Raw genomic sequence first — 20,224 nt, forward strand, 5'->3', positions numbered from 1 at the left:
ATAGCTTACATAGAACATCTTTTTCCATCCTTTCACTTTCAATCTATTTATGTCCATGGGTCTAAGATGCATCTCTTGTAAACAGCATATAGATGCATTATATATTTAAATGTATTCTGCCAATCTGTATTTTTTAGTTGGTGAGTTCTGTTAATGTTCACAGTTATTACTGTAAAAGCAGTTCTTGAATCTGCTGTCTTGTCCTTTAGTTTTTATTTGTCAGGTCTATATATTCTTTTCCCTAGCTCTCTTTTTTTATCCTTTAAATTACCCTTCTGGTACTTGCACTGGTTTGGAAGTGCTGTGAACCCCGGAAAAACCTTGTCCTTTAATCCTGATTCCATATTGTAAGGTGGAAACCTTTGATTAGATTGTTTCCATGGAAATTAACCCACTCAACTGTGGGTGTGGCCGTTTGATTATGTTACTCCATGGAGATGTGGTGTGCCTAATTGAGGGTGTGACCTTTTGATTAGATGGAGATGTGGCTCCTCCCATTCAAGGTGGGTCTTGATTTGTTTACTGGAGTCCTTTAAAAGAGGAGACATTTCCGAGAAAACACAGTTGCTTCAGAGCTGACAGAATGGAGACATTTTGAGATGCTTGGAGTGCCAACATAGATCAGATGCCTAGACACAGATGTTTGGAGTAGAGCAGATATCACCATGTGCCTTCTCATGAGATGCTAAGTAAGCCAGAACCCAGAGTTGTGTCCTGGAGGAGCTGAGTGAAAGCCCAGAGATGCTTAGAGAGGAAACCATTGACATTGGAAGCTGGAAGCCGCGGAACCGGGAGCAAGCACCAGCAGACACCAGCCACATGCCTTCCCATGTGATAAACATTGGCCTTCATTGAGTCAAGGTATCTTTCTCTCGAGACCTTGGTTTGGATATTTTTATGGCCTTAGAGCTGTAAACCTTTTATATATAGTCAGGAAAAAGTTCCCAACCCTTATAAAAGACAAAAATTTGCGAATCGAGAAGCCCATTTCTGGTATATTGCATTCCCAGCAGCATTTAGCAAACTAGTACAGTGCTCTTCAATTCTGTGCCCTCCTCCAGACCTCTCTCTTGTCTTTTGTTTGTTTGTTTGTTTTAGCTGACAGGATTCCTTTTAGTATTTTTTTGTAGGGCAGGTCTCTTGCTGACTAGTTCATTCAGTCTTTGTCTGTGAAGACATTAATCATTCCCTCAGTTTTGAAGGACAGCTTGGCTGGATGAAGGATTCTTGGCTGGAAGCCTTTCTTGTTCAGAATGTTAAATATGACACACCACTGCCTTCTTGCCTCCGTGGTGCCTGTTGAGTAGTCCAAACTCAGCCTTATGTGTTTTCCCTCGTATGTACTAGATTGCTTCCCTTGCCTTTCAGGACTGTCTGCTTCTCTGCAGCATTTGACAGTTTGATTAGTATGTGTCTTGGAATAGGCCTATTTGGATTTATTCTATTTGGTGTTCATTGGGCCTCATTGATTTGCATACTTATTCTGCTGGTTTGAAATGATGTATGTACCCTAGAAAAGCCATGTTTTAATCCTAATCCTATTTTGTAAAGGCATCCATTTCTTCTAATCCCTATTCAGAATTGTATGTTTGAAACTGTGATCAGATTATCTCCCTGGAAATGTGATTTAATCAAGAGTGGCTGTTAAACTGGATTAGGCGGAGGCATCTCCACCCATTTGGGTGGGTCTTGATTAGGTTCTGAAGTCCTATAAAAGTGGAAACATTTTGGAGAATGAAGGAAATTCGGGGAGAGCAGAGAACACTGCAGCACCACAAAGCAGAGTCCACGAGCCAGGGACCTTTGGAGATGAAAAAGGAAAATGCCTCACGGGGAGCTTCATGAAACCGGAAGCCAGGAAAGAAAGCTAGCAAATGACACCATGCTCGCCATGTGCCCTTCCAGCTGAGAGAGAAGCCCTGACTGTGTTCACCACATGCCTTCTCACTTGAGAGAGACACCCTGAACTTCATCGGCCTTCATGAACCAAGGTATCTTTTCCTGGATGCCTTGATGGAACATTTCTATAGACTTGCTTTAATTGGAACATTTTCTCGGCCTTAGAACTGTAAACTAGCAACTCATTAAATTCCCCTTTTTAAAAGTCGTTCTGTTTCCCGTATATTGCATTCCAGTAGCTAGCAAACCAGAACACTTATGTCTTTTATAAGGATTGGGAAGTTGTTCCTGATTGTATCTTCAACTAACCTTCCCCACACTTTATTCTTCTCTTCTCCTTCTGGAACACCAAGAATTTTTTTATTTGCCTGCCTTTTGTTGTCTATTATTTTCCTAAGATCCAGTCCCATTTTTTCCTCTTTCTTGCCGTTTTTTTTGTGTGTGTGTGCACTTTAGTTCAGTTCTGTCTTTTACCTCACTTATTCTTTCTTCTGCTTCTTTAAATCTGCTATTGTGTATCTCTAGTATATTTCTGATTTGGTCTGCTGTGTCTTTCATCTCTGTGAGTTCTGCCATTTTTCTGTTTAATCTTTCTAATTCTTCTCAGTGCTCTTCTGGTGTCATCCTGATAGCCTTTATTTCTTTATAAATATCCTTGAGGAATTCCTCTGTGTTCTGTGGACCCCTCTGGTATTTTGATTTGGTTGTTTGGCTGGGCCATTTCTGCTTGGATCTTCCCATGCTTTTTAATTTTTTGTTGTGTTTGGGGCATTTGATTATCTTAATAAAGTTATTTTGCAAGTTGGTTTTCTTTACACATGTAAAGATTTGTATTTACTTGGTTTTGTGTTAAGAGTTCCCTTTTGCACTTAGTTTGTCAGTAATTCCTGGCCAAACCAAGGCCTGGATCTCATGTAAGAGGTATAATCCTATTTGGGGGTCTATTAAAAGCTAGGCAGACGTGCATGGGTAGTTCAGTGGTAGACTACCCACCAGTCATGTGGGAGACCCAAGCTTGGTTCCTTGCCTATGGACTACCTCAAAAAGTAAAAAATAAATAAATACAATAAAAATATGAAAAAAAAACACACGCCTGAACAGTAGTAGTACCAGAGTCAGAAAGAGATACCCCAAGGTATGTTGAGAATGAACTCACAGAAGGAAGAGAAAATTTAAAAATAAATAATAAATAAGGAATAAAAATAGCAATAAAATATAAATGTATAAGTGAAAATAATAATGTTACTAATTTAAAGACATAAAAAATATATTAGAAAAAAACAACCTAGGCAGATAGGGAGTTTTCCAGACTGCACTTAGTGCTTCTTCCCAGCAGGTGGTGCTCCTGAGGCACCTTCTCTTCTCAGGCCCGCTCCTCTGCAGCTGCAGTGGCTGGCTGGGAAGATGGGGTGTGCAGTGGGATGGGGGAGCTGACTGCAGCATCCAGGAGAGCAGCCAATCCACAGCACCTGATGCCCGGCGAATCTGTTCACCATGTCCTATGGGACAGCCACTCATAGCTGGGGCATGGCCTTTCATAATAGATGATCTGGTATGCCTCTGGGCTCCCCACAGCCATGCTGGGGTGCCCTACTGGGTGCAGGTTGGAGTGGTGTGATGGTTAGTTCCTTCAGATCTGCACTTGCCCATGTGCCACCTCCCACCCCCGGTGGGGATCAAGATTGATCAGACACACCCTGCTTTTCCCATCTTGATTCTCCCTGCCTCTTTCCTCCCCAAGAAGTACCAAAGACCGTCTTCAATCACTCACCCCCTGGGACCGCGGTCCCGGTCATTCATCCATCTCCTATCTTGTCCCATTGAGCAGAGGTGAATTCAATCTACCCAACTTTGCCCTCTTCCCAGAAGTCTAATGAAATATTTCTTGAAATTGAAATTAATGCAAAAATCTATGCTGAACAAAGTATCAAACTTTTAAGTAATGACAGAATATTATCTTCCATGTACAAGACTCATCCCTTTCACTCACCTTAATCTCCACCTTGCCTAAGTCTATATAAAATCTTCCAACTCACTATGTTTTAGTCTGCTTGTTTTTAGAAGCTAACCCTAAGTATTTAGTAAAGAAGCTTAATTTAAAGCAATATGTTTTGTATTTCAGTGACTTTACATCTGTTGTAAAAGATGAAAGGTGAAAGATTAAGATGAAAGGTTACTAAAAGATGAAATCTTAAAATGCTCTAGGACCTATGAAGGAATTTGATAGGATTTCCTGAGTTTTATAGTGTTTAATTCTCAAGACTGCTAAATAATAAACTTAGTTTTTCATAAGAAGAATACATATTCACTTCTGAAGTTCAGGCCATATAAACAGACTGTCATCCACACTGTAGCCAAACCTAGCAGAGGGGTGAAAGATGCACTGGGCCTTGGCTTACAGAAATGTGAACAAGCAGAAATTTGACACATGGGATGTAAAGCTCTTTTTTATTGTGTGGGCAAGGAAATAATGAAGATGTGTTTCTTAGTTTTCATTCCTTTCAAAAAGGCTTAATGAAGACTCTAAATGGAGCGTTTATAAATATAAAGAATTCTTATATTCTTTAAGCCAAATTGTATTTATGATGACTTTTTCTCTATCTTTTGAAGTTGCAATATTTTCAACCTTGCTTTGTCTATACATTTTGTTCTTTTTCTACAAAAGAACCTCCATACCCTTCAAGGTTCTTTATTTTATGTCTTTGGAAATACAGAATTTAGAGAAAAGTCTTCTGTGGGTTAAGTGTATTTTTGTATGAAGTGTTATAGAAAAAGCTCGTATTTGAATAGAAAATATCACCAGCCCATATTTGATTGATTTTGCTTTATTTTAACTGGATTGACCTGGATTTTTAGTGGAGTCTAATTTCTTCTAAAAGTTTTAAAATTGAACCTGTTGATTGCACAATGTATTTGTTCATAAATGAGAGAAAACTGATGAAGCTGGACTAATTCTCATTAATTTTATCCTCAAGTAGAATTCCTTTTTTCCCACTTAAGAAGAATTAGAGAATAAAGTAGTTTATAACTATGTTACCTTCAGTGTACAAGTAGATTTCTTGAGTTAAAAAAGAAAAATAATGTCCTACCTTTATGTCTTAATATTTGTACAAGATAGTCTTTTAAAAATTACTCTGCAGTAATTCCACAGCAACCCAGGGTTAATAACAGTCATTTCTCTGAGAAAGCATTGACAGCAACAGTTTTCACACTTGGTTGATATGGGTTTTTGCTGATTTTTGCACTGCTCAGATCATATTAGAAGTGTGTTCATAGTTTTTTGAAGGATCTAAGAATTTAGTGAAACTGTTGCTTAAAAACTTACAGTAGGAATGTAGAAGGTAATGGTTAAAACGTTCAAAAATTCTTCTTAAGTCTTTTTCATTTAAGGAAGGACTTTATAACTTAGCCTTAAATCTAAAAATGTGGCTAATTGTTCTAAGGTGCAACTTAACTACAAAGTATAAAATTTAGCAAGCAAGATCTGAATAGCATGTATGCTAAAGAAATAAGCACTTATGTACTCAGCAAACAGGGAATACCACATGGATAGTCCATTGAGAAGAATGCTTTTCAGTATTTTTATGTGTTGAAACTACTGGAAATTTGATTTAAGGGGTTTCTTGCCAAAGATCAATTAGAATATAGAGTACTTTTTAGTACTTCTTAGAAACTGGTTCTAGTTTTCTTGCTTCTTGGCTTTCATAGTAAGTGTTACGTTTATAATTTGCCTCCTTGATTCTTTCTCAGGGCTGTTGTTTCATAATTCTGCCAATTTATGTGATATTGTCAATGTAAGAAGTACCTTACATTTTTTTAAGAAATAGATTGAGATACTGCAACATGAGTGCTTAACCTGTTTCATTTCCATTGGACTTGTTTTTTCTATTTAAAAACTTTTATTTACCTTAAGTATATTTTTGGGCAATAAACAGAAGCATAGCAGTAAAATACAGGGGACTCTGAAATTTTGCTAGGGATAATGGTGACAAAACAAAACTAAACCCAATATTTTTCCTTCCAGTTAAAGTTTCAATATCCTTTAGAAATACGTGCCTCCAAAATGGGCATGAGTGGGAAGGTTTTTGAGACTTTTCTAAACAATTTTTTTTCAGCTTCATTCATTGTACTTATATTGTTGTGCTATTATCAGGTAGTATTGTGCTATCCATTTCTGAATTTTTACAGTCAGTCCTGTTGCACAGTCTGTATTCCTCCAGCACCAATTGACCAATCTCTACCCTGTTTCTGTTTCCTGATATCTTGTGTCCTTACCTTCAATTCTCCAAGTTCACTCTTTAATGTTAGTTCATATTAGTGAGACTATGTAGTATTTGTCCTTTTCTTTCTGGCTAATTTCACTCAGCATAAAGTCCTCAAGGTTCATCCATATTCTTATGTGTTTCATGACTGTAGTCTGTCTTACAGCTGCATAATATTCCATTGCATGTTTATACCACAGTGTTTTTAGCCATTCATCTATTGATGGACATTTGGGCTGTTTCCATCACTTGGCAGTTGTAAATAATGCTGCTATAAACATTGGTATGCAAAAGTCCATTTGTGCCCTTGCCCTCAGGTTCTCTAAAATATATAGTTAATAATAGGATTCTGGATCATATGGCAGTTCTATACTTAGCTTGCTGAGGAACCGCCAAACTGCCTTCCAGAGCAGTTGTACCATTTTACTTTCCTGCCAACGGTGGATGTGTGCCTCTTTCTGCACATCCACTCCAGCACTTGCCATTTTCTGTTTTTTTGATCGTGATCTCTCTAGTGGGTGTCAGATATCTCATTGTGGTTGTTTTGATTTTCATTTCCTCATAGCCAGTGAAGTTGAGCATCTTTTCATGAGCCTTTTAGCCATTTGTGTCTCCTCTTCCGAGAAGTGTCCTTTAATGTCTTTTGCCCATTTTTTAATTGGATTGTTTGTCTTTTTGTTGTTGAGTTAAAGAATCTCTTTGTATAATCCAGATAGTAAACCCTTATCTAATATGTGGTTTCCAAATGTTGTCTGCCATTACGTAGACTGCCTTTTCACTTTCTTGATAAAGTTCTTTGATTCACAAAAGTGTTTAATTTTGAGGCATCCCTGTTTATCTACTTCTTTTTTTCAATGCTTGTGCTTTGGGTGTAAGGTCTAAGAAGCCACCTTCTGTTATGATATTTATAAAAGCTTTCCCTACATTTTCTTGTAAAAGTTTTATAGTCTTAGCTCTAATGTTTAAGTCTTTAATCCATTTTGAGTTCATTTTTGTCTAGTGTGTGAAATATGTATCCTCTTTCATTCTTTTGTTCTGAACATATTTTTGACATTTTTCTAATTATTTCAAATAGAGGCATAATGACTCTCAAAAGATATTATATTGAGCTATGGTAGAAAAGAGTGATTATGCTGTTTTTCAAAAGTAGAGAATCTACATTTATTTGATATGCTTGAAAACTTAAGATACAATTTGTGAAAGAATTATTCATGCTGTAGATGTTCTATAATGTCTTTGCTGTTGATAACTATCCCTTGAATTTTGCAGTTGATAATAATGTTTTGAACATGCATTATTTATTGATTGGCTTGAAATGGCCAATTGACATATTAATATACTTTTATACAAATGCACATGAAATCAGGTTATAATTTTTTTTTAACAGGATGGTGAAGTGGATGCTGAGGAACTTCAGAGATGTTTGACAGAATCTGGAATTAGTGGAACTTATTCTCGTGAGATCTTTTTTTTTCCCCTCTCCATTGAAACTGGAATAGGATATTTGTTTTCTAATTTTTTTGTGCTTATACTTTAAAAACATTAAAATGTTTATTACAGTTAGGCTTGTACATAGAATCAAATAATTTCGCAGTGCTTGTTATGAAAATAACTGTTCATTTTATATTCCTATTTCTCCAATATTAACTAGTCATAGAGGAAAACTTTGAACTTTTTTATCTTGCTAGTTCTTGTGAGGTTTGCTTACAGATCTCTAAATAGTGTGTTGTATTGCTATTGATTTTAAGCTTAATGATTATCAGTTGAAGTCCTTCTGTGGAAGAGGAGGATTTAGCTCTCTTTCAGCCCTAACCTCTGTCCTAATACTACATATGGGAGCTCTTCCTATTCTCCTATTCTTCCAATATAGTTATATAGTAATTTTTGTTAGGTCAATAGTCAGTATTTACCTATTTTAACTATGTAAATGCTGTTAACAGATACATCTTGTACTGAAGTATGATTGTTTTTCTTTTTTATATAACTTTTTGCTTTCCCTGAAGTAAACAGTTGTCAGGGGTATTGTATAATTTTCAAATCCCTGAAGAAATTGTTCCTGGAGTGCTCTCATATGTTCTAATCTCTATGCATAGGTGTCATACTGACATTATTTCATCCTTATTCTGGAGATGACTTTCCCCTCTCCTTTGAGTTGGATCTCCTCTTTACTCCATCTCTTATCTTCTATCCATTCAGTTTCTCATATCAGTGAAACCTATCATTAACTAGCTGTTATCTTAAATGAGTGGAGGGTAAATTTTTTGAGGCCTTATACATCTGAAAATACCTTCATTATATCTTCATAATTGTTAATTTGTCCAGCTACAGAATTCCAGATTACAAATCCTTTTCATTTAGAATTTTAAAGGTATTGCTTCATTGTTTGCTTTATCTTTTTGTTTCCTGCCTGTGTTGATTTATTTTTCTCTCTGGAAGCTTTTAAGATCTCTTTGTCCATACACTTCTGAAATTTCTGAGTGATGTGCATAGTTGTTTTGTGTAAGGAACCCAGTGGGAACTCCCAGGAAATTCATTTACTTTCGTTCTTGGAGATTTTCTTTAGTGTTTTCTCTGTTTACTCTTTTTTGGAATGCTTGCTATTTGGATTGAGTCTTCATCTTTTCTTGCATCCCCCTTCTATCTCTTTTCTTTAATTTTTGGAAACTTTCTGTAACTTTATTTTCTAAGCTTTCTATTGAATTTTTCATTTATGCCATCATATTTTTAATATTCAAGTACATCTGTTCATTTTTCGTGGACGTGATGTCTTTTGTTATCTCTTTGAGACTATTCATAATAGGGTTTTTGCTGTTATTGTTGTTGTTAAGTACTCTTCTTCCTATATAGTCTCCTCTCTTTACTCCAAGTTTAATCCTTATTTGTTCATATTTAACTAGAATACTTATTAGAAGCTATGAGATCATGGATACGCTTGTTGATGGCAGGCTTCAGTGTTGGTTTGGCTAAATAGTTATGTGGTAGAGTCCTGGTTGTCAGTATCTTTAGGACTTTCCTCAGGGGAAAGAAAAAGATGAGGACTCAACAGGATGTTTAGCCTTTTGTAAATTGTCATCTAATTGCTTTGTTTTTAGTAGATAGACCTATTCTCAACTGGCACCCCTTAGTTCAGAGACCCTCTCCAGAGAATAAAACTTGAGACTTCTTTTGTGGGAGTAGGGATGAAAGCCATCTAACTGAGCTGAGTCAGGGAGGATTGGGGCTCTAAGTGCTTCTTAATTAAGCAGATGTTCAGCTAATATCTTTCTGTTTTTAGCTCCATCTTCACACCCATTTTCAAAAGTCCTGCCAATTATTAAACACTTAGGATCTTCTCCAGGATAATTAGGTTCCCTCTCAGTTAGTTCTCTTTGCCAGTTCTAGGATTCACTCTCTCAGGTCTACATTATTTAACTCACATCTATCTACTTTCCAGTTTGTGAAATTTTGTAGCTGTTGGTTCTTCTCTCATTCTCTTTTTCTTCTAAATGTTTATGCTTTTTTTTAATAGAGAAGTTGTAGGTGTACAGAAAAATCATGCAAAAAACAGAGTTCCTATTTACAGTCCTATTATTGACACCTTACATTAGTGTGCATTTGTTTAAATTGATGAAATTAAATTTTTATATTTGTACTATGAATTATAGTTGTGGTCTGCATTAGGGCTCACTGTTTGTGTTATAAAGTCATATATTTGGTTTTAAAAATTTGTTTTTATTCTAATCACATATATGATCTGAAATTTCCCCTTTTAACCACATTCAAAAATATAATTTAATGCTGTTAATTATGTTCACCATGTTGTGCTACGATCACCGCTATCTATTACCAAAACTTATCCATCAACCCAAGTAGAAACTCTGTATAATTTAAGCATTAACTCCCCATTTCATTCTACCATCCTGGCCCCTGACAACCTGTACTCTAGTTTCTAACTCTGTAAATTTACATGTTCTAATTATTTCATATCAGTGAGATCATACAGTATTTGTCCTTTTGTGTCTGCCTTGTTTCACTCGACATGATGTCTTCAAGTTTCATCCATGTAACATAATGCATCAAAAGATTTTTAAGATAAAGTGCTGTGAAATGTTCAAGAATTGAATAATATGTAAGGTGCTTAGAAATTGGGTTTTTTGAAAAAAATCAGTTTACTGTTTGTTTTGGGGTTTTGGCAAAGAGTAAAAATCTGTCATCTTCCCTGAGAAGTCTGTTTCCACTGTTGAAAAAATATTTAATCATATATAATCCTATTTGAGATTGAAGGTCACCTTATTTACTGATTCAGTTTTTGCCATTTATCATCACCAGTTCATAGTCCCCTACTTCATGAATGTGGGCCATCTTAACATTAAAGCCAAAAGGATATTATTTCCTTGACAAAATGATGGAATGTTAATCCAGAGATTTCTCATGTAACCTGATCCCCTCTCCTTCCATCCTTCACCTCCATGTAGTTTTTGTATGAAGAAAGGAACTTTGGGTTCCAATCCTGACTGTTTTACTTATTAGTTCTATGAACTTGGGAAACTTAATCATATGGGTTTGGGTTTTCTTCTTTGTAAAAGTGGGAATATTAAACATTTGGCATGTTTATGTGACGTTGCACACGGTACCTGGCTCACAGTAGGCACTCATTGAGTGTCTCTTGGGTAACTAGTCTAAAAGTACTATAACCAGTTATTCTAACATCTGACAACATACTAAACATTTAAAGAAAATCAGTTATTTTAACTTTAGGAATGTTTCATAATTTTTCTTTAGTGGATCTAAAGTTGAGCTGAAATAATTTTTTTTCTTCTTTTAAAATATGTATAAACAGAATATAAGTATTTGTTTGTTTATCTGTTTATTTTGGGGAGCTTCTAGCAACAACTTTGTAAGCTTAACTAACCTGCACTGGCAAAATGTCTCCTTTATCAGGACTATGATACAGTTAGTTTTGAGATAAGTCAGCATACTAGTTAAATGTAATTGTGATAAGGATTAGAAAATTAAATCATCTGGTGCAACCTTAGTTATTGCTTTATAAATATGAAAATGTTAATATTTCTAACACTTTCTCTAATTACCCCTGGTTTTAAGATAGTGTTCTAGTTTGCTAGCTGCCGGAATGCAACATACCAGAGACAGATTGGTTTTTAATAAAAGGGGATTTATTTCCTTAATTCTTCAGAGCAAAGGCAGCTAACTTTCAACTGAGGTTCTTTTTATGTGGGAAGGCACAGGGTGATCTCTGCTGGCCTCCTCTCCAGGCCTCTGGGTTCCAACAACTTTCCCCAGGGTGATTTCTTTCTGCACTTCCAAAGGCCTGGGCTGAGCTGTGAGTGCTGAAATCAGGTATGTTGAGCTGCTTGGGCTGTGCTATGTTGCGCCCTCTCATTTAAGCACCAGCCAGTTAAATCAAACATCACTCATTACAACAGGCGCCTCTTAGCTGACTGCAGATGTAATGAGCAACAGATGAGGTTCATGTACCATTGGCTCAAGTCCGCAACAACAGAACTAGATACCTTCACCTGGCTAAGTTGAGGACAATCTAACTACCACAGATAGTTTGTATTTATTGCTTCTTCCTTTATCCTCCCCTCCCTGAAGAAAATAATATCTGCATCAGTGTAGGTGGTCATCTTTTCTTACTTGGTCTATTGCAATAAACTACCACATGACCTACCTACTTCTGATATCATCTCACTTTATTTGAGAGTCTATTCTTTATAAACTAGTTTCTTAAATGAAAATACAGTCAACCCCTTCTCCTTAAAAGTCTTTCAGTGTCTTCTGTCACTTTAAAGTCTTTAGGATGGCTTCAGGACTTTCATGATCTGACCCTTATCTGTCCTGATCTCATCATGTATACCCCAAGAGTTAGCCAAATCCTAACCCCTTAGAGTTCTGTCATCTCTGAGTACATAATACATCTTCTATTTAAACCCCTCTTTTCATTTGTGTCGTGAAGGCTGAAATCCTTTTTCACCCCAGGTCCAAGGCAGAGCCAAGTGCTTTAATGAAACCTGTGATTTCACTGTAGTGGTAATTTTTAGTTATTTTAAAATTGCAGTTCAAATTACATGACTCCCATTACTAGACTGTGAGCCTTTGAAGACAGTAATTTTTATTTTAGTCATCTTTTTTTTTTAACCAGGAATTCCTAACATACCATAAAAGTTTACTGATGATATATATTTGGCAGTTCCTTAACGTTTGTTTTGAAGATAGAGATTTTCATAATTTCACATAGGTAAATTTGAACAGACTCCATTTCACATATGAATTTGTTTTACAGCCTTCAGTTTGGAAACCTGCAGAATTATGATTGCCATGTTGGATGTATCCTTCAATAAAAACAGAAAGTATTGAGATAAATACTTTCTGAATATGAGTTATAAATGACCATAATAAACTACAGAGTTAAAAAATATTCTGTAAGATCTTGTTTGAATTCCATACTTTTCTATTTTTGCGTAGAAATCCTGTTTACATTCTAAATTTGGCTAATTCTGTAGACGTATGCTAACTTTTTTTAATCAATGGTTTGGAGTTTGGGGTCAGGTAAATTCTCTTTGGCATCAGAATTTATTTTTGTTAATAAAACCATCAGAGGGATTACACAGGAAAAATGGGATTTAATGAGTTTAAAGAACTTTGGGCAGCTCTTAATGCCTGGAAGCAACACTTCATGATTATTGATCGAGATCGAAGTGGCACAGTCGAGCATCATGAGTTGAGTCAAGCCATTGCAGCTATGGGTAAGAATATGACAGTTCTTTAGAACCTAACTACAATTTTCTTCTTTGATCAGATGAATCTTAATTGATTTAATTTGCCAAAAGGAGTATATTATTTCAGCTGCTTTTCTTATTTTAATTTCAAGGTTGTAGATAAATCCTGGCTTCAGCAAAACCATTTTGACTATGATTTTTTTTTTCCAAAGGTGATATTCCATTCATGTTAGTTGATGAAATAACTTCTGAATTTCTTGATTATAGTGCATTTATACCTTTAATTGTTAGTACTGAATATTTATATTGAATTTTTTTGTAACTTCGTAGGATCTCTCTAATTTGGAGAAAAGATCCATCTCCAGTCAGTCACAGAGCTCTATAGTCTAGTCTTTCAAAATAAAAACAAAACATGTTGTTTTTCTTTTTATTCTTATGTAGTGCTGAATATACAGTAGTTACCAAAATATCTTATAAAGGGAAATCAGCATTTTAGAATATTTTAAAGGAATTTAATGTTATTTTGGTGAGATCTGTGATAAGTTAAAGGTTCTTGCTCTACTTTCTTTCAAAAAGTGATAATACACAATGGTGTTCAATTTGCTTATAGTTAAATGCACTTCTAAATAGTTTTCTTAGTATTTTTACCCTTGTGATTTTGTTTACACTAGTTTCTAAAGAAAAATACATTTGTATAAGAAAATTATCTCTTTGAAAGTTAAGATCTAAACCCTACTCAAGTGTTCTTATCTCACAATCCAATTTAAAGAAGTCAAAACTAGTGATTTGTTTGGTTTATTTTATAAATAGACATTTTAATTTAATAGATGATCATTTTAGGGTTAATTCTCATATAAACATGTATAGTTCACTTATACAGCTTTAATACTTAATGGATGAAACTTGGTCCTTAATTTAGCATAATATTGGAAAATTATCATAATCTTTTACAAAAAGGAAAACTTCCAAAGAGTTCAAATAGATCATTAAGTGTAAAAAGAGATATTCTGGATTGTTCAAATATAAAATATTCTAAGTATTTTGTTGAGATTGCTATGTTAAGAATTTTATCTTTACCCCATTCAGATCACAGCTGCCTAATATTTAGCCAGCATTTTTCATAGTAAGGTGTACACAGATCTTATTAAATGTATATAACAATCTATAAGGATGGAAAAAGTAGAATATATTTATTTCAATTTTTATCATTTAAAAATTTCAACTTTTATGCATTTTTAAAACATAAACAGTCAAACTGTTATACACATATAGACTTCAAAACTAAGTCTGAACGCATGTAATGGGAGTGTATGCTCAAAAACTTTTTACTGATAGGAGTGCATAATAAAAAAATTGGAGATCATGGGATTAGAAAACAAATGGAAATAAGGAGAAGGCTGTAGTTAAGATCACAAGTGGGCAAAGGAACAGAATAATGGTGATGGTACCCAGAGAATAAAATTTTCCTTTTTCTTCTCTTTCTGGGTGACCATGTTGATCCTCAAACTTTCTTTGGCTGTAAAATCCCTTTGCAAGTATTGTATTCAGTGGGAAATATGTTTCTTTAGATTTGAAAGATACCAAAGGCCACTAATAATCTTAGCTTTGATATTCTTTAAAGAACTATGGAGAGTTACAGAATTGAATTATTGAAGTATTAAAACCTATAAAATGTCTTAGACATTATTTCAAAATCAAAATGTGGTTTAAATACACAAGATGATAATTTTCTTTTCCTAGCATTGACTTTATACAAAACTGGAATTAGCATATTTGTCACTTAACAGTTAATAATGACGTCTTTATCTGATCAATTTCAATATGAATGCATTTTATGTTTAAAATGTATTTTTAGCAAATGAATTCTCAACGTTAATTTTTTTATGACTTTATAAGGAAATTACAATGTTATCAATCTCTTTTTTTAGGTTATAGGTTAAGTCCTCAAACATTAACTGTCATTGTTAAACGTTATAGCAAGAATGGCAGAATCTTCTTTGATGATTATGTTGCTTGCTGTGTGAAGCTTCACGCATTGACAGGTATTGACCATTTTTAAATGGGGACAATATTATGTCCCTGTTTTTCTTGAATAGCATCTTTTGTTTTCTTCTACAAGTTTATGATATTAAGATTTTTTAAATTTATTTCTTAAACATCATCAAATATATAAATAGTGTAAAATCGTTATAGCTCAGTTTTGGAAATGTCTTATTTGCCCAGGATGGAAAATCACTGAAGATTTGAATAGAAATTATTCAGTTTTTATAACTGAAGAAAAGGGATATTTGAAACTACAGATTTTAAGTTATATTAAAATATGTAATTTTTTTAAAAGATTTCTTTAGGAGAAGAGACCACTTGCTGCAAGGGTTTGTGAATTTCATATATGATGATGTGAGTATTCCATTTAACACTTTGGTATTTATTCTGTGTTCTAGATGTTTTCATAGTTATCAAAAATATTATGGAATCCATGATACCTATACAAGGAGTAATATATTTTTATAAACCATATTCTTTTTTTATATTTTTCAGTTGAACATTGTAAGATACAATATTTGTAAAATACAAATTTGACTTTGTGTTAAATATACAAATACCTTTACATTTTATGACAGTAAAGCTTGTGGTGGTTCATTTTCCAAATCATTTTTAAGGGTGAAAGCTACTGTTCTTACTTGTGGTCTTTCTTCTAAGAGATACAAGAAATTTGAATCTATGACAGATTGTGAAGCTATTCATTTCTTATTTCACGTGGTTGCTGTTTACCTGATTCCTGTTTTTAGAAAAATCACAGTTACAGGAAAGTTATATTTCATGTTTGCTTTAATGTTCAGGGTTTTTGTTTTTACCATTTTGTTTAGTTATTGATGGAAATTGTAGTCTTTATTTCCCTACTAGTTTATACTGGTTTGAATTACAAGCCTTGAAAATTTCTTAAAGTTTCCATTCCTATGAAAATGCTGCTATGGAATATAATTAAACAAAACCAGTTAAAACCTATCTTGTTGCTAGCTGATGATTTTGCTCATATATTAGTTTTTGCAGGGGACGATGTCAATTTGAACATCTAGAATCTGAAAGCTAAAGGAATACTGTGAATTCTTCTGCTTAGAGGAAATGAACTGGTCTCTTCTGAATTAGAGCTTTGGGATTTTTTCCCATGTTCTTATCTATTAAATCTCTTCCCTTTCCATGTGTGTTTTTACTTTAGTGCATCGTTTAAAGCAGTAATGAAAGATGGTTTTGTTTTTGGTATATGATTGCCTTTGGAACAGTATCACTTATTACAAATACCTGCATAATGGCCTAATAGATTGCTCTTTGATTAATTATATAAATATTTCTTAGATTTAATTTTTGACAGTGCAAACCTAGGGGAATGTGCTTGCAAGGCAGACTGGATAAGTCATAAAAGCCTAGATGAAACTAATTTGTACTTATCTGAAACTTACAAATTATATTTTCAAGTTTAGCTTGTAGTTGTTGGTGTTACAGAGCCAGCTAGAAAGGGAATCTGGATTTTGTGCCATATTTGTACTAGGGTTTGTTCCTTAATCATATAATCATAGAACAGAAAGTCATGGGTCTTTTTCTGTGAAAAATAATATTGTAGCCTTAAAAGTTTACCCTAAGTAGCCTTAGATGTATCATAAATTAGTCTATAGTAAAATAAGCTACAGGAGGCATTGTTTTTCCTTTTTGATTTTTTGTATTGTACATTTTTGTTCAATATGCTTTGTTTTCTTCTGTAAGAAAAGTTCTTAATAAACTGTTTTTGATATGGACATGTCTCAATCTTTTTCTATGTCTAGATTTTCTGGGAAGAAAGTGTATTTTTAATAAAATGTCAAGATTTAAATTTGTTCTATAAGTTAAATTGTTGTTTATATGTAATGCCAACTGTTTACAAAGTTAAAAAATCAAATAATCTACTACTTTGCTTAAATGTTAAAGAACAAGTCTTACTTATTTGACAACATTGGTTGGTGATTTTGGTAGTATTTCTACAAATATTTGGAGTGCATCTTTGTAAATGAGGTACTGACCACGCAGAATTCCAACATTTCTGAAGGATCCTACTAAGGAAATTGCAAAGCATTGTCACCAAGTATTTAAGAGTTAAGATACCCTGTATAAGCTGCCTTAATTCTTGGCAAACACTGTACATTTTTCTTAGTGAAGTTTTAATAAGCCACCTATTTTTCTTATACTTTAACTGAGAACCTTCCTGCCTAAAGGTGAATACCAATTGATGTAATTTTAGAATGTCTGATGATTGAATTAATATATAGTTTTTTAAAAAAATAATGCTCCATATTTCTTAAAGGATGGAGGATGTTGCAGTTTCTTAAAAAAGAAAACTTTTATGTAACACTTATGGAGTTTTAAATGTACCTTCACTTTTATAAAATCCTGAAAAGAAGGTATAACCATTTGCCATTGATTAATTTTATTTTATTAGCTATAAAATATATTCAGTCAATTTTAAAAGAATATGACAATAAATAAGCCATATAATTTTTTCTGCTGGCTCTTAATTTTTCTTCTCTCACAAATGTGTATTTGAGAATGTCAGAGGGCATTAAATTGAGCCATAAAATAAATAGAATTTTAGTTGGAAGTGTTGTAGGAAAAAGCAAATGTAACCACACTATATACCATTCATGTTGAGTAAGTATAATAATGTGACTTGTCAACCTAGAATCCTAACATCCAGGTTACAGATTGTCTAATTACTGTACTCTCAAGTCAGTGATGGAGATCTTCCTTCCTTGGAGGTGCACAGTTGAGGGAAAACTTTTTAAATCACAGACGACACTATTCCTATTAATTACTGCCAGATGACACTATGTGTTGGAACTATGTGTTGGAACGTAAGCCTCTAACTCATCCTTTTCCAAAAGATCTTCCTGGGAATTTTGGTCATAAGAAGTCTGTGAAGAAGGAATTTCCATGATCAAGTATGTTTGGGAAACTCTCACCTTCCTCTAGAGCTTGATAATGTATGTTAGTATATGAAAGCCTAAGGTTAGTAGGAATGCATTTAACTTTGATCCAGGTTTTTTTTACCACAAAACTTCTTTCATTAGGAGAACTTAATATGCTGATCCAACTTAATTGCCAGGTAACTACTAGCTTTTTTGCACTTTACATTAAATACACAATCTTAGAAAAACAGTAGGCACAGAAAATGATTTTACCATTTGAAACTGAAATACAATTTACTCTTTGGATGTTTTTAAAATATGAATGCAAGACATCTTTTACTAAAGTGAAGATACATAAGTTTTATGATGAACACGACTGTTATATAAATATAGTGTCACAGTTTGTATGGTTAACTCACACCCATTTTCTTATGATATAAATTATGGAATAATGTACACTTTTAATGTATAAGTGCTTTTATTTATACGGTAAACAAGTTTCCATGTCATTTTGAGAATTTTTAAATAAACATTCAAATAGCTTGCTGTAAAGTTTGTATTGTACAAAATTTGTTACATGTATATTATGAGATGCTTCAGTTCAGATAACAGTGCAGTAGTTCACCTAAGTCTAAAAAACTTCCAGATGATGAAATTGTCAGGTATTGCACTTTTATTTCGAGTGGCAGTTTATATATTTTAAATTACGTCAGGAGAAACCAGTACAATGGGCGATTGTAATGTGGTCCTTTTTAACTGTAATTTCAAGGGCTATACTCTTTTGGTCTATTTAAGCATGCTTTCAGAAACAAAAAGTAACAGAAAAGATGTAGTCAAGTTATATGTTTATTCTTAGAAAAGGCATTTGTGTTGGAAGAAAGTAGAATTTATTAATGTATTTTAAAGTTTCTGCAATTCAAAAAATAAAAAAGTCAGTTTGTGATTATTTCTTTAAGTAAAATGTACAAATCAAGTTCACTGTAATCTGTATGGTATTATGAAACTGGACAAACATAATAAATACTATTTGTCAGAAATGTGCTTTTCTTTGTCTTTGAAAAACTTACAAATGATATGTTTTCTCCTATTTCACTTAGCAATTTTCCAGGAAATTAATAGGAAGAATTTTGTTAAAATCTGGTAAATTAAATCTAGTGAATAAAATCCAAGACCTCTTTCAGATTAACATATTTTTCTTTTCTCTTAAACTTTAAAATGCAACCAGGGGTGTTATTACTTTGAAACTTGTATTAAAAGATCGTGTTTTCTTCTTGTTTTAATTCAATCATTTACCTAGCTAATTGAGCACTTTCAAACAAATGTACAATGCTGAGGTATCATCTAACAGTATGTCTAGAATTTATAAATTATATCAGGTGATACAAAGAAAAAAATCTTTAGAACTCTGTTAATGGAGTCATGAGTGCAGATAGGATTTTAAGTGATAACTGTCGAGATGATTTATAGTCTAAAATGAGGTCATAACATCACTTATGTACATATATTAAATTGAAATTTTCCTATAATTTAGAGTACTGAGCACGAAACTACTTTCTAGCAAAACATTGGAAAACTATGAAAAAGTTCTGTCTGACTCACTGTCTGCTCATTAGGTGAATGCTTGGGAATCTGTGCTTTTAATCTTTTTCTGTCATGTCTATTTTCTATTTGATTTTAAATATATATATTTTTTATCATATGAAGAAAAGAGCCTTATGTTACTTAGCATTCCTTTTATCCAAGTAGATTGGTTATACACAGCCTTTTATTTATTTGCAGGCATTCAAAACTCAGGTGTGCTTCTGTTTATATGTGTATATAGTAAGTAGATGTTGGCAGCATTTCTACATTACTATGATGTGCCATACAATTAGAGAATGAGTTAGGATCTTTGTGTGCTACTTACATTCTCAGGTGTGCCTCTTCATAACATCATGGATTGTGGCAATTTGGAAAGCTTACAGAAAATGAGTAGAATTGGCCTGTGTCATCATTTGATAGCTAAGCTATTTAGGGACAAAATATTCCAGAAATGATCAATTCCTTCTTTTGATAGATTATGGGGCATCCCAAGCTTTTTCTTTAAGCATAAAAATTAAATATGGACTTTACAGATACATGTATACACTCATTTGCATTTCAGTTGATTGTATTATTTATCACATTTTTATCTTGCTATTTTTATCATTTGGCTAAGGATAATTTCAAAGGATAACCTGCACAGTCCAAGTATGTATGCTCCAGAAACATACTAATTAAAGATCCATTTTCTTTTGAAAATTACAGGCCATTAAAAAATGATCTTAGGCTTAACTGAACTTTTGAATGCGTATTTAATTTCCCATAGCTACTGAACTGCAGCACTCCAAATTTATCTTCTGGCAAGAGACTTAAGTTTTAGCTGTTACAT

The 20,224-nt window shown here is 33.6% G+C and overlaps 1 protein-coding gene across 1 annotated transcript in view; it reads left to right on the top strand.

Moving 5' to 3' along the window:
- GCA (grancalcin) overlaps positions 1 to 18,832 on the top strand; it is a 34,446-nt gene extending 15,614 nt beyond the window's left edge. Inside the window, exons 3-8 of the mRNA XM_077154016.1 lie at positions 7,549 to 7,618; positions 12,445 to 12,488; positions 12,760 to 12,907; positions 14,809 to 14,922; positions 15,219 to 15,277; positions 15,923 to 18,832. Of these exons, the coding sequence (XP_077010131.1) occupies positions 7,549 to 7,618; positions 12,445 to 12,488; positions 12,760 to 12,907; positions 14,809 to 14,922; positions 15,219 to 15,277; positions 15,923 to 15,949 (462 nt within the window). The 3' untranslated portion in view covers positions 15,950 to 18,832. The remainder of the gene's footprint in view (positions 1 to 7,548; positions 7,619 to 12,444; positions 12,489 to 12,759; positions 12,908 to 14,808; positions 14,923 to 15,218; positions 15,278 to 15,922) is intronic.
- Positions 18,833 to 20,224: the final 1,392 nt, after the last annotated feature.

Source organism: Tamandua tetradactyla, chromosome 3 (genome assembly GCF_023851605.1).
Source record: "Tamandua tetradactyla isolate mTamTet1 chromosome 3, mTamTet1.pri, whole genome shotgun sequence".
Classification (NCBI taxonomy): domain Eukaryota; kingdom Metazoa; phylum Chordata; class Mammalia; order Pilosa; family Myrmecophagidae; genus Tamandua; species Tamandua tetradactyla.